Source organism: Asterias rubens, chromosome 20 (genome assembly GCF_902459465.1).
Source record: "Asterias rubens chromosome 20, eAstRub1.3, whole genome shotgun sequence".
Lineage (NCBI taxonomy): Eukaryota > Metazoa > Echinodermata > Asteroidea > Forcipulatida > Asteriidae > Asterias > Asterias rubens.
Window position 1 is genome coordinate 6,325,174 of NC_047081.1, and position 14,333 is coordinate 6,339,506.

A 14,333-nucleotide genomic window follows, 5' to 3' on the forward strand; every position below is an offset into this window, starting at 1 on the left:
TTTCCAATTAAGTGAAATTTGAAGCTTTGCATAAGTAGGACAATAAGAAGTACATGTAACTGTATATAAACAGCTTTTTGGTTTAATACAACCTTACTGCTAGTACAAAGTGTTGTATTTTGGGTGTACGGTAGACTTGTGGACCATTCATTAAATTGTTATTGAATAGGCTCTCTCGACGAATCTTGCAACAATGGTAATGCCCTCGCGAGACTACTGGTTTGCGCGACTACTGCTCTCGTGACTACAATGAAATGAGGCAGCAGTGGAGAACCAGGAACCTTGCGTGAGGGCAGTCTTCCTTGACAGTATCGCGAGAATCACTGGTAATAGCAGCTAACTCCACAAATCTTACGACATTGGCAATGCCCTCGCGAGACTACCGGTTTGCGAGACTACCACACTCGTGACTACAATTAAATGAGGCATAGATTGGGAGCCAGCAGCCTTGCGCAAGGGCAGTCGTCCCAGACAGTATCGTGAGAGTCGCTGGTTATAGCAGCTTACTCCACGAATCTTGTGACAATGGCAAAGGAAGACTACTGGCTTGCAAGACTACTGCTCCCTTGAATACAATAAAATGAGGCAGTCAGCCAGCAGCCTTGTGCTAGAGTAGTAGTCTTGCGAGAGCAGTCTCCTAAGACAGCGTCGCGAGAGCTATAAGAATATAACCGCGACAGACATTTAATGAATGGGAGACTCTTGAGACGCTCGCAGCAGCAGATGTAGCAATCCTTTTTTGCAGCTCTGAGGTAGTAGTGAGCGTGGGCGCACATGCTCAGTATTGCGCCCATACATGTAGGTCTGAGCATGCGCAGAACTGTGAAAAAGGACCATCTAAAAGTCTCCCATTGTCCACCTGTCTAGGGGACAACAGAAAGTCATCCTGCCAGGCACACCCAATGACTTGAGGTGTAGAAATAAAAGTGTGATTTGAAACAAAGAGAGTCGAAAAAGGAGAGGGGAATACGTACCAAGCTGACATTAACGTACTCATCAATGGGGGAGAGGACCTACAAGGGTCGATCAAAGAAAACAAAACAACAAAAACACATGCAGGATACATGACAAGAGGCAAGACAAGGTGGGGTGGGAGGGGGTTGGGGTTGGTGGGGTGGGAGGGGGTTGGGGTTGGGGTTTTTTTTTTTTTTGGGGGGGGGGTTGGGGTTTGGGAGGGGGGTAATAAATCAGGAATGTAGGTTGGATTTGAATGTGTATTAAAGGCAAGGGTTTCTTACGAACAAGTCCAATGCATTACATGTAGTTTTCTTTTAATCACAATTTTACTTCTATCATTATTTTGTTGTCTTTCTTTGTCTTTTTCTTAGTGGGGGGGGGGTCCTTGGGAGCAAAGTAGAAAACCTTCCAGTGGAAAAATCTAATTTTAAAGAGAGAATGTGAGGGGACTTTGGGGGATAGTAGCAACTGTTTATCCATGTGAATGGCACAAACAGACATGGGTCTTGCTCTGCACAACAGACACATTGTTGCAATCTAAACTTGTTTACTTTTTGTAGCACACACTTTTTGGGAAACTTTTTCCATTTGATGCCCTGTGATTGTTCAATACATAAAGGGGAGGAGCTAAATGGATTGGTCAGTTAATTCTGGTTTTACCCTTCTACGGATTTGTGTGAGGACTGTTTACTCAGTACTGTCCCGAGTTCTTTGAAAAAACTCATAGGAATATTACTCGGGTGGGATTTGAACCCACAACCTTTGGATGGGATATTGTTCATTATGACATGACACTGGCTATGGCTGTGGGACAGCTTACTGCTGAAGCCGACAGCCAAATCCAAACTAATGAACTGTGGTTTTACCCTTACACAGATTTGTGTGAGCACTGTTTACTCAGTACTTTCCAGAGTTCTGTGGAAAAAAACTCAAAGGCATTTTACTCGAGTGGGATTCAAACCCATGACCTTTGGATTGGGTTATTGATCATTTTGACATCCAATGGCTATGGCTGTGGAGATGGCTCTCCCTGAAGCCAACAGCCACAGCCAAGCTAAAAAACTATGGACACAGCACTCTAAGTTTAGACGGGTGGGTAAATGGGCGGGTGTAACAATAAACAAGTGATATTTGAACTCGGCAAACAGCAACGTGCGGTGCTTGCAAGATTTGTGAAAACATTGGAGATGCAAGAAAAACGGAAAAATATACAAGAATTTAGAAAACAAAAAAATAAATACATTCACATTCATGCTGCTCGATAAAAAGCTAAACAAAATTTCTCAAATTTTCTTTTAGACCTTTCATTGAATGAGAAAGTCATCAGTATTTTAAATACACAATTCTCATCATCATGCACTGAATTCAAGATCTGGGATTCGGTCAATGCAAGATCTGGGATTTGGTTAATGCAAGATCTGGGATCCTATGGATGCAAGATCTGGGATCCTATGAATGCAAGATCTGAGATTTTGTCAATGCAAGATCTGGGATCTTATGAATGCAAGATCTGGGATCCTATGAATGCAAGATCTGGGATTTTGTCAATGCAAGATCTGGGATCCTACGAATGCAAGATCTGGGATTCGGTCAATACAAGATCTTGGATTCGGTCAATACAAGATCTGGGATCCTATGAATGCAAGATCTGGGATTCGGTCAATGCAAGATCTGGGAATGCAAGATCTGGGATTCGGTCAATGCAAGATCTGGGATCCTACGAATGCAAGATCTTGGATTCGGTCAATACAAGATCTGGGATCCTATGAATGCAAGATCTGGGATTCGGTTAATGCAAGATCTGGGATCCTATGAATGCAAGATCTGAGATTCATTTAATACAAGATCTGGGATCTCGTTAATTCAAGATCAGGGTTTCGAGGACCATACGAAAAAGCTTACCTGTTCAGTATTAGCAATGTATGGAAACAAGGTCGCCGCTAAACCACACAGGAACGGGGCGCTCATGCACACCGGTTTAAACTCCGTCACGTTGTGGTACAAGTACTTAAGGAATTGAATCAGAGTCACTGGGTATTCTTGAATCCAAGGGATGCTCTCATCTGGATCTATATTCTGAAACATTTAAAAAAATATATATATAAAAAATTGACTCTTGACATGTTTCTTCAAAGGCACTGGACACTATTGGTAATTGTTCAAAATAATTGGTAAAAAAACTTACTTGGTAACAAGCAATGGAGAGCTGTTGATACATGTAGTATAAAATACTGTGAGAAACAGCTCCCTCTAATAACGTAGTTTTCGAGAAAGAAGTAATTTTCAACTAAAATATTTTAATTTGATTTCGAGACCATAGAATTAGATTTTGAGGTCCCAGTATCAAGCATCTGAAAGCACACAACTTCGTGTAACAAGGGTGTTTATTATCTTGCAACTTTTATTATGAGCTCAAATATTCAGAGGATTGTTATTTTACGCGTATGTTGAGAAACACCAAGTGAGAAGACTGTCCAAAGGTATCCAGTGTCTTTAATAAATCTACTTAATCAACCGATTGACTTATCAATATATTTAATAAATTGATTGACTAATCAATCTATTACGTCTTTGTTGTTGTTCACCTGACCACATCTTTGGGCCATTGTTAACACAAGAAAGGGAAGAATTCACTACACACTTACATGGTTGAGCATCGCTCTGATCGTGGCTAGGATGACGAGGATGGCATCGGTGCAGATGTTGGTTGACACCCGACCCGCCAACGGCTGAGTCGTCGGAACACCGAAGATAAACTGCCACATAGAATTCAAATCCAACTAAAGAACAAAACAAAAAACATGTACCATCTAATCAAAAAATGAAGATTTTTTATAATTTTACTTCATTTCATTTCAATTTTGGTTGTAAAGCCAAAGACTCTCAGAGAAGCAATTTTAGTCAATGTACTTTCGTATTTCGTCTGTATATTGTAATACTCAGATATTTTAATATTCTATTTCGATGTATTTTTGTATAAATGGTAAATTCTTAGTGTATTTTTATATTTACATATTTTTAGACACGCAAAACCAAAACGAATTTCACTGTTCATTATTTGTTTTTTACAAGTGACAATAAAACATTATTCTATTCTATTCTATTCTATTCTAACAGGGAGAAGACAAGCAAAAGGAAGTTTCAGTTTTGATGTGGAAGGAAAACCCCAAAGAGTTACTCCAGGGAAAACCCATCAGTCAGGTAGGGACTGAAAACCCAATCCAATCCCCCTGGCGTGATTTGAACTTTGAGGTGGAAGGCGAAGAAAGATACCACTATGCCAACTCGACCAGTTTGAAATTGAACTAAAGGGTCTTGTGGCCAAATGGTTTAGAACATCGAATTCAAGCAATGTGGTTAAGTCATCAGAGTGTGAGTTAGAATCCTGGTTATGACACTTGTGTCCTTGAGCAAGATACTATAATTGCTTCTTTACTATAATTGCTTCTCTTCACCCGGGGGTATAAATGGGTACCTGGGATGGGTAGAGGTTGATATTGTGTTTGAAAAAGCTTTTGGGTCACTATGGCAGCGAAGGGCTGTATACTCCCAAGGGAGCTGAGAAAGATTACATGAATGTTATTGGCACACTGACCAGGACACTAAATGTAAAGTACATTGTGTGAGACTGTTATTGTAAAATGCGCTATATAAGAACTACAAAAAATAGTTAATGGTCTGACGTTTTGACTCTAGTGGAGTCTTTCTCGAAGGCTAAATGACAACACAACAAACATGAACAGGTAACTACATGTAAGTGTAAGCATTAAGCAGTGAAGTGGAAAAACATGAATAGAGAGAGAGAAAGTCAGAAAGCGCACAGAAAATAAAACAAGGGGTAAAAAAACCGAAAAGGAAGACAAAAGGGAGTGGGGTTTTGGAGGGAAGGGGCTTACCTGACAATTCTCTGGTAGTTCCCTGACGTGCTGTCCGAGTGACATGGCCATGAGAAGGAAGTAGATCCCTGGTACGCTGGCGTGTTTAGGGAGAAGCCACTGTAAGACGGTGAAGCCTGGCATGTGACACGTCTCCTGGTTGATCTCACGATTCTGTACACCCTTCTTGCCCTTTCCAAGATTGAAACCTGACACCAAACAAAAGGTAAACACAAATATTTTCAATTATGATCTTTACTGCGTTCTTATCATCAACTTAAAAGATTTAAATTACTCATTCAACAATATTTTAATTAGGTTTAGGGATGGGGTAAATGGTAATGAACTTAAAGGCACAGGGGTGGTTTTCACAAGGAGTTAAGACTAGTCTTATCTCGCTTTAAGAAGAATTAATCATACTATTACTTAGAACTAACCTGTAGTTTTTAATATCTCCCAAGGATTTATTCTTGTGAACAGGAGCAAAAATAATGTGTTCAAATACAGGAGCATAGGTGGATATCATGCATCTGTGCATGGATCGTGCATACAATTGGAGAGGCCGAGACAAAAATATAGTCAGGCCCCTTCTTGGTGTGTTGGTTTAAAGCACAGTAAGGATGTATTTGCAACACAGGAACCCACTCAAGATGGCTGCTTTACAAACGACTTACCCAACACGACACCCATTCTGTTCTGTAAGACTGCTTCTGTGTGGTCCAGCCACCCGCCGCCATACGACCCGTCGCGGAACTTACTGATTGCTGATTGGTTGTGGAGCATGGTTACTAGGATACGTAACCCCATTATGACTGTGGTCGCATGGACGTGACTCTGTATGACTAGAAGCAGCCAATCATAGCCAAGCACCTTCTGAACCTCTTCACATATACTGCGTTAACAAAATCAAAATAAATAAACATGGAAACTCTTGAATTTGTCAGAGTTTGTACCATTTCTAAAGGCCTGTAGCCGATTTCACGAAACGCTAGGTTTAATCTGATCTCGAGTTAGGACATGTAACTAGTCCTAACTTAGGATTAATCTTAAAGTGCAAGGCTGGGACTCGTCCTAAAAAATAAGATTGATCCTAAATAACAATGTAGGAAGAGTTTTGGGAAATCGACGGCTGTGGTGTTTAAAAGGATTTGGATACTTTTTGTACGACACAAAACACAATATAAACTTGCACGGTTTGATGATAGTGATGGTAGAAAGCATCATGTAAAATATTACTTGCTGAGGTGCTGAGAATCGAGTGAAACAAAGTCCCAAACAAAAATTCGCCTCAGGAGACAAGGTGCAGTGGCGCAATATGCTGCCAATCAAACCAGGAAAACCGGGGCAAACTCCTTCTCTTTTGGATAAGTACACGGGGTTCTTTTCAGGCTTTACTCAACACATAGGACCAACGGCTTTATGTCCCATCCGAAGGACGAAGCAATGGTTAAGTGTCTTGCTTAAGGACACAGGTGTCAAGGCTGGGATTTTAACGCACACTCTGCTGATCAGAAACACCAGGGCCCAATTTAATGGAGCTGGTTAGGCAAAAAATTTGCTTAAGCACAAAATAGCTTGCTTGATTTAAGTATGTTACTGGACAAAATTCCGTGCTATTTAGTATAAACATTGGTTGTGACTGGTATTTAGCTATTAATTACTTGACGTACATGTAGCAATTGAGTGGAGTCTTGGCCGGTAATCTAATTTTACTAAGCAAGGATTTTTTTTTGCTGAAGCAAAATTTTGTGCTTTAGCAGCTCTATGAAATTGGGCCCTGAGCTTGAATTTGATGCTCTTAACGATAGGCCACAACACACCATGATCACTTACCTAGGGTTGACGTTGTGAGTATTTGGAACAAAGAGAAGTTTCAAGATGACATCGAGGAGGACATTTCTAAGATGGATGTTATGAGGAGAGACCAATCCAGACCAGTCTTCAGACATGCTCTCGTTATCTACATCAAAAGACAAGAAATTCTAAGTAAGTAAGGTTTGCAGTGACACTATGTAAAGTCTCTGTGTTAGTTGTGGTGTCTCTGAGAAGAGCCGGTTTGTACTGCTCAAGGTTTCAGTCAGTGTGCTTTGACTGTCTTAGGACAGCTTATGTGAGCTTAGGTAGGATTGGGTGTGTTTAAAAAAATACTCTCATCAAGGATGGAGAGAAATAATAACAACATCTTCAATATTTTGAGAAGCTTCGATAATGGCAATTAAAGCCCAGTTCATACTTGCAAATGCGAATGCAATGCAAATTTAGACGTCACCTGCCTGTTTTCTATGTTTCACAGCAAATGTTTTGCAGAAGTTGAGCACAAGTCAACTATGCCAATTATTCGTTGTGACATCAACCTCTTCAGAAAATACTGCTTAACTTTTGTTTGCTAAGCAGCAATGAGCAAGATAACAGTCAAAAATTGTACAAGTGACACTTTGGTGAGCACAATTTGGTTGTGCTTATTTACTTTTCGGCTCTATGAAAAAAATACTTCACTGTCTTTGTACAGCAAAAATAAAGTGGGGCACCAGTCCCAACAATGTAAGTGCAATGTAACCAATGTGGCTGGTAACCTGTTTCTGTTAAGCAATACTTTTCTGTGCCTAGCAACTTTTGGTGCTTACAGGTTTCATGAACTTGGGCCTGGTTGTAAATGAACCTGGAGTTTGCTAGACAAGCCCTTACCTCTACTTCCTTTCTGTGAATCAGTGTCTGAGATAAGACACTGGAGTTCATCCATTGTGACCATCCTCTCATCGATGGATAGACTCGGCAAGGTGGATGCGATGAACTGACCAACACTGAAACAAATCAACATCCAAGCTTAATAATAATAATAACTATATCACAATAACCTACACTTGTGCCTGGTAATTGGGCCAACAACATTCCCTTTGGATCTTTCTCAGCTCTCTGGGGGAGTATACAACCCCAGGCAACTGTAGCACTCCAAAAGCTTTTTCTTACATAATACCAACCTCAACCTTTGTAGGTACCCATTTATACCCCTGGGTGAAGTGAAGTAATTATAGCAAAGTATCTTGCTCAAGGACACAAATATCACCACCGGGACCCGAAACAACACTCCGACGACTTAACCACCAGAAATTGGATTCTCTAAACCACTCGGCCATGACACCCTATAATTTCAATTCATTTATTAACTATATAGGATTTGAGGCATTGCATGGTGAGGTATCAATGTATATTTGGTTTGCAGTAACACCATGTGTGTATCTACTTGCCAGGTAGAGTTGTTCTTAGGGAACTGTCTTGCTTTATTCTACTGCCGTGGAGTAGATAATCAGAGGTTTGGGAGACTTCTCAGTTCAGGATGATGACTACAGCAAGCTAGCCGAAACGTTGAGACCAATTTCAGAACTGACTCCGGGGCAGTACAGTTAATTAAGATCCTATAAGCTAAAGTAGTAGTCCAGTCTAATTTCTATACCATCCGCCCTGGTAATAGTTAATAAGCAGGACAGTTCTTTTCAGAACTGAGAAGGCAGTAGAATAAAGCAAGACAGTTCCCTAAGAACAACTCCACCTGGCAAGTAGATACACACATGGTGTTACCGCAAACCAAATATACATTTATTAACTAGTTGTGACGCCAAGGGCTCTCAGAAAAAAGACCGGATATGTTGGTTGGTAAGCATCTATTACATTATGCTTTGCTACTTTTTTGTGCTTAAGCAACAAAAAAAGAAGCTGAACAAAAGCAACATTTTTAAAACATTCTATTTATCTGAGGAGACAGCTATTATTTGGTTTGCGGTAACACCATGTATGTATCTACTTGCCAGGTAGAGTTTATTCTTAGAGAACTGTCTTGATATATTCTACTGCCGCGGAGTAGATAACCGGGGGTTCGGGAGACTTCTCAGTTCTGAAAAGAACTGTCCTGCTTTTAACTATTACCAGGGCGGATGGTATAGAAAATAGACTTGGACTACTACTTTAGCTTGTAGGATCGTAATTAACTGTACTACCGTGGAGTCGTTTCTGAATTGGTCTCAACGTTTCGACTAGCTTGCTCTAGTCATCGTCAGGAGACAGCTATTGTTTGAACTCACAGCAGTAGGTCCAAGCTGCTGGACCCTCCTTGTAGCATAACACTCAATAGATTAGCGATGGACTGAATGGTGGCGTGGGTCAACGTTGGATCATGGAGCATGAACAGAAGACGATTCACCATCCGCAGTTGCCTCATCATCTTACGATTCTTCTCAGCCTCGCTGGAGTCTGTCAGAAGCTCGTAGAAGTGGTCGTAGAGGGAGCGCTGGAGATCGTACGGGGCGTTGTGCCATACCTAAAAGACAAAAAAAATATAGATACATGGGATTTGAGGCATTGCATGGTGAGGTATATCAGTGTATGGGATTTGAGGCATTGCATGTTGAGGTATATCAGTGTATGGGATTTGAGGCATTGCATGTTGAGGTATATCGGTGTATGGGATTTGAGGCATTGCATGTTGAGGTATATCAGTGTATGGGATTTGAGGCATTGCATGGTGAGGTATATCAGTGTATGGGATTTGAGGCATTGCATGGTGAGGTATATCAGTGTATGGGATTTGAGGCATTGCATGGTGAGGTATATCAGTGTATGGGATTTGAGGCATTGCATGGTTAGGTATATCAGTGTATATTCGGTATGTTGTAACACCATGTGTGTATCTACTTCTTGGTAGATTATGTAGCTAGAAGCAATTTGGATCCTACATTTTAGCAGCAGGTATACCCAACAATTTACATTGTAGTAGATGTTAAATTTGCACCAAGAATAAAGAATATTATATAACACCCAAGCAGATCCTTGCCATTTGATTGGAGGATTGTCCGTCACAAGATAGCAAATAAAAGTACCATTGCACGCTGAGTCACTCGCCGTGCTTTTTGGTTCCATCCGAAAAGTACCATTGCACGCTGGCACGCTGCCAGCGTGCAATGGTACTTTTCGGATGGAACCAAAAAGCTGAGTAAAAACATCACTGCGTGCGCGTGTCTTTGGTAACGCAGCAGGTGTTACTGCAAGAGGGCATAGTAAAATTACTAGCATTCGGCTTCTACAGTTGAAATTGTTTGTTTTGAAAGTTTTTTCTTTCAATCAAAATGACAAAGTTCTACTTGGATGTTATATAAAACAAATAATGAATGTTTTTCATTCGTGCAATGGTGCGAATATGTTCATTCGTTGAAAGCTGGAATGTTCCATTCAACTCGGCTCCGCCTCGTTGAATAGAACATTCCATCTTTCAACTCATGAACATATTCGCACCATTGCACTCATAAACAATGGTTTATGTGTATACTATTGGGTTTTACCCTTACACCGATGTGCCTGTTAACTAGAGGCAGTTTGAATCCTACATTTTAGCAGTGGATACCACAACAATTCAGTAGATGTTCATTTTGCATCGGGATAAAGAATATATTTTCTGTTCACCCCTACACGATGTGTGTGAGCACTGTTTACTCGATACTGCCCCGAATTCTGTGAAAACAAAATCGGAGGTGGGATTCGAAGCCACGAACTTTGCCATTGTAGATCATTTTGCATCAAGAGAAAAAAATTAAGTTTTTTTTTTAACCTTACACCGATATGTATTATTATTAAGCACTGTGTACTTTCTCAAATTCTGTATAAAAAAAATGGCATATTCCTCACGAGGGATTTGAACCATTGACCAATAACTTGAACAATTACTTCTGCTCAAAAACTTTTAAACAGACACAAAACTTGGGAAATCAAACTATATAAAATGGTGTCCTGACCTCTAGATCCGCGAGTAGATCCTCAAAAGCCATCCTATGAGGGATGATGGTGGTCTCACGTCCACTGTCGATCGTTCCAACCAAGGAGAACGTCAGATGGAGGATGTGACTGTTCAAAAGATGTTTCTTCTTCTTCAATAAGAAGGCAAGGATCTGAAAACGTAGGAAAGGTGACTTTCAAGATGTTGCCAGAAAGATTGCTCACTGTTACAAGGCAGAGTGTACCTTTGTAAATGACTCCACAAAGTAGCAATAATGAACTGCAGAAATCAATCATTTGTGATTCAGTAACTAGATGACAATACTTATTTTAGTCAGTGTGAAATCAGCCGTGTGTACTTTTGGAATTTATGACCATAAAAACATACTTGGTAAAAAGCACTACAGAGCTGTTTGAAGCACTGTTAACAACAACCCCCTTTGAATAAATGTACATGTAGGTTTAGTTTAAGAGATGATCTTTCACCCAAAAGATTTGAATCTGTGAAAAAAAAATTGTAGCAAAATTTATTTTCTATTTATTGTCATCTTAAAATTTAAAAGAACCGGAGCATCTACCTACCTGGTACCCTTTCGTTCGTTCCATCTCGGCCATAGCTGGTCCGTTATTCTTGACGACACAGACGAGGGCCTTCACTGCAGCGTACAATCCCTCCACATCCGTTGACATCGCGATCAAACCAAGGAGAGGAGCTGAACCTCCGATATTCTCTAATGTGCTGGCGACAGGCTTTGGACCAAACGTTCGTACACCTGTTATTGATCGGGGAAAGAAAATAACAACTTAAGTTGACGCCATGTGAAGAACTTTTTCAGATCTTAAGGGTCGTTTCAAAAGTCAAGCACCTTCTGGGCTCAAAAGATTGCTCTGTTGGCACACATCTGCAATCTACAAAACATTCCAACGAACGGCATCATTGTATCGATGTTCAGAAGCAATCATACACGAGTGAATACATTTAAATGTCCCTGAGGTCCAATGGAACGGTCCATGAGCATGCGCTGGAATACATATGTTATCCACTTAAATTTTTCCTACCATTCAGACTTTTGAGACGCCCCTTTAATACTTCCTTTGACTTCCTTGCTTATGCAAGTCGCCACACACACAAGGCCTGAAGGCCACTTCAAGGTGCAGGCTACAATCTTTTTCCAAGGACCATTGCCACCTACTGGGCTGAAATAATCACAGTTTAGTGCCTTGCTTAAGGAGACAAGTGTCATGACCGGGACTCAAACCCACACTCTGCTGATCAGAAACACCAGAGTTTGAATTACGTGTAGGTGATCTTAACCGCTAGGCCATGACATGCCATCGTCAGAAGGTGTTCTTATCTTACCTATATTTCCGATGAGTACTGCTCCGAGTGATCTTCCACTACCACTGAGATGGCAAGCTGAGTTGTGAAGGATGCGGATTGGGGTAGAGTTCTCATGGGTAGATAGTCCAAGCTGTGAACACCACAAAAATACAAAATTTTAACTTTCTCATCCCAAAATTTTCTAAAATCCATTTTGAGCGATGGAATGTGAAATGTTAGCTACAATTGCTTCTTATCAACAAGGGGTAATTGAGTACCTGTGAGGGCAGAGATGGTTCTTGTGATTGATTTAGCTTACGCTACATACATGTACTTGGCAGCACAGGCTGTATACTCCTTTATCTTCAAGTAAGCTTGAATCCCGATTGGAGGATCCATAGCATCAAGAGTGTGATGTAACCTATAGCCCATAACCTACCCTGCATCTTGTGTGTTCTAACTGCCAACCAAGTTTGCTTGAAGATAATTAAGTTGTCACACAAGCGCGAGTGGAATACGAACAAATATAGCGCATCAGCATCCCATACCCAACGCGACCTTCGGAATCGTAAGATATTGGTCGCAGAGGCGCTATATTTTTCCGTAATCCACTCGTGCTTGTGTGATAACTTTTAGTGTTTGCACTGACACAGGGAGAAATTTTCCAGTGGATTTGTTTGAAAGGAATGGCAATAAGTCTTATGAACCAAGACTAAACTAACCTGCTTAGCCACCGACTTGCTGTCAAACTTGTTAAACGTCTTCCTGATCTTGGAGATGGTGAGAACAGAGAGGGCGTGAGCGTGGATTCCAATCACTATCTTCTCCTCTTGGATCTGTAGGGCAGTCAAGTCAATCTTCACTGGACTGAAGTCTTGTAGAAAAAACACAAAGGTGAGAATTTTTAGAATATTCATTTTTTTGGACTGTTTCTTTTAAAGGGTTCGCGTACTTTTTGTACAATACAAAACACATTGTTCACAGATTTACATTAAACATGGTTCAAAGAAAACTTTCCTTAAAATATTACTAGCTGGGTGCAGTAGGTTTTGAAAATGTGTAAAACAATATCAAAGAAAATATTGTTTGTCTCAGTGAGACGAACAATTATTTTAGCCTGAAAACATTGCTCTGTGATTTTCACTCTTTTTCTCAAAAACTTGATAGCTAACGAATCTGAAACTTCTACAGGTAAATCATATTACATACTGCACATCTTTATTCACAGTGAGTCAATCATAGTAGGGATACATTGACAAAAACTTGATCTACAAAAGGTATCTAAACCCTATTAAAGGGAAGGAATACATTTGGTAATCACTCTTAAACTTAAGGCCAATAACGACTTACTTTGTTACCAGTACAGCAGCTTTCGATAGTATCAAGCATTTTGAGAATCATTTCACTTTGAAGTATTAAGGTAGTGGAAAAAATACAACAGTTTCTATCCCCAAGTGTTTTGGCATTGACTGTTCTAAGATTGAATATTCCTATTATGGGTTATTCTTTCTATGTGGACATTATCGCTCTGGATTTTTGGGCGATATATCTCAAAAACATAACCACCTTTTGAACAGAAATTTCCACAGATAAGTTTCAATGTATATATTATCCATATTCATATACATTTAAAAAAATCAAAAACAGTTCCAAAAACCAAAGGTATACTTTCCCTTTAATGATGTTTTTTTTTTTTTTTTTTTGAGAAACAAATTTTACCTTCAGTGCGAGGAGCTTGAAAGCTTCCAACATTGGTTGGTCCAAGGAGGTAGATTGCACATAACGTTGGTGGCGTCAGAGCATCTTCAAAGAGATGGGTGGGGCCAAGTCGCCATAGCAACCTAGATGAGCTCCTCTGAGGGGGCGGAGTACCTATGTAGGCATAGACCGAGGTTGGGTTTGTAGGGGAACTGGATGCACCCGGAGCGTGGGTTTGGATGTACGGCATCTGCAGTAGAAACCAATATGAAAATTTAAATCAACGCCTGTAGAAAAGGAGCATACTCCCATTAAAGTGTTTTATGTTTTTATAGGATTTGAACTGCCTCTAGCCACCGAGCTTGCTTGGTGGTCAAGTGGTAATACATCTGCTCTAGCAATCTTAATAAATTTCAAATTCAAAATTCAAAATAAGAATGTTCTCGTTATTACCTTGTGTGAGTGTATATGAGTGCCGTCTACATACAGAGAGACTGAGCTGTTCTTGAGTACTGCTTTGTTGAACACTACGCCGAGATGATGCCACTTGCCTTCTTGGGCGAGCTCTGGGCAGAAAACCCGCACGGCTGAGGGGTCATTATTTGGCTTGTCATCTGTTGGTTCAGTAGGAGAGAAAGAACAAGATCGGTTTAAAGCAATTATACACTTTCGGTAAACAGTATTGTCCAAGTCCCACACTTCGTGTATCACAACTGATATAT

General features: G+C 40.4%; 1 protein-coding gene across 2 annotated transcripts in view; it reads right to left on the reverse strand.

Moving 5' to 3' along the window:
* Window positions 1–14,333, reverse strand: part of LOC117304113 (WD repeat and FYVE domain-containing protein 3-like) — a 98,743-nt gene that overhangs the window by 36,395 nt on the left and 48,015 nt on the right. The window contains exons 21-34 of one of the 2 annotated variants that reach the window (XM_033788612.1): window positions 14,065–14,225; window positions 13,633–13,861; window positions 12,636–12,787; window positions 11,953–12,064; window positions 11,175–11,365; window positions 10,613–10,765; window positions 8,909–9,144; window positions 7,518–7,633; window positions 6,666–6,792; window positions 5,507–5,724; window positions 4,854–5,041; window positions 3,603–3,737; window positions 2,860–3,033; window positions 975–1,013 (exon numbers count right to left, since the gene is read on the reverse strand). In XM_033788612.1, coding sequence (XP_033644503.1) covers window positions 975–1,013; window positions 2,860–3,033; window positions 3,603–3,737; window positions 4,854–5,041; window positions 5,507–5,724; window positions 6,666–6,792; window positions 7,518–7,633; window positions 8,909–9,144; window positions 10,613–10,765; window positions 11,175–11,365; window positions 11,953–12,064; window positions 12,636–12,787; window positions 13,633–13,861; window positions 14,065–14,225 — 2,231 coding nt within the window. The remainder of the gene's footprint in view (window positions 1–974; window positions 1,014–2,859; window positions 3,034–3,602; window positions 3,738–4,853; window positions 5,042–5,506; window positions 5,725–6,665; window positions 6,793–7,517; window positions 7,634–8,908; window positions 9,145–10,612; window positions 10,766–11,174; window positions 11,366–11,952; window positions 12,065–12,635; window positions 12,788–13,632; window positions 13,862–14,064; window positions 14,226–14,333) is intronic. The other variant, XM_033788613.1, reaches the window with a different exon arrangement.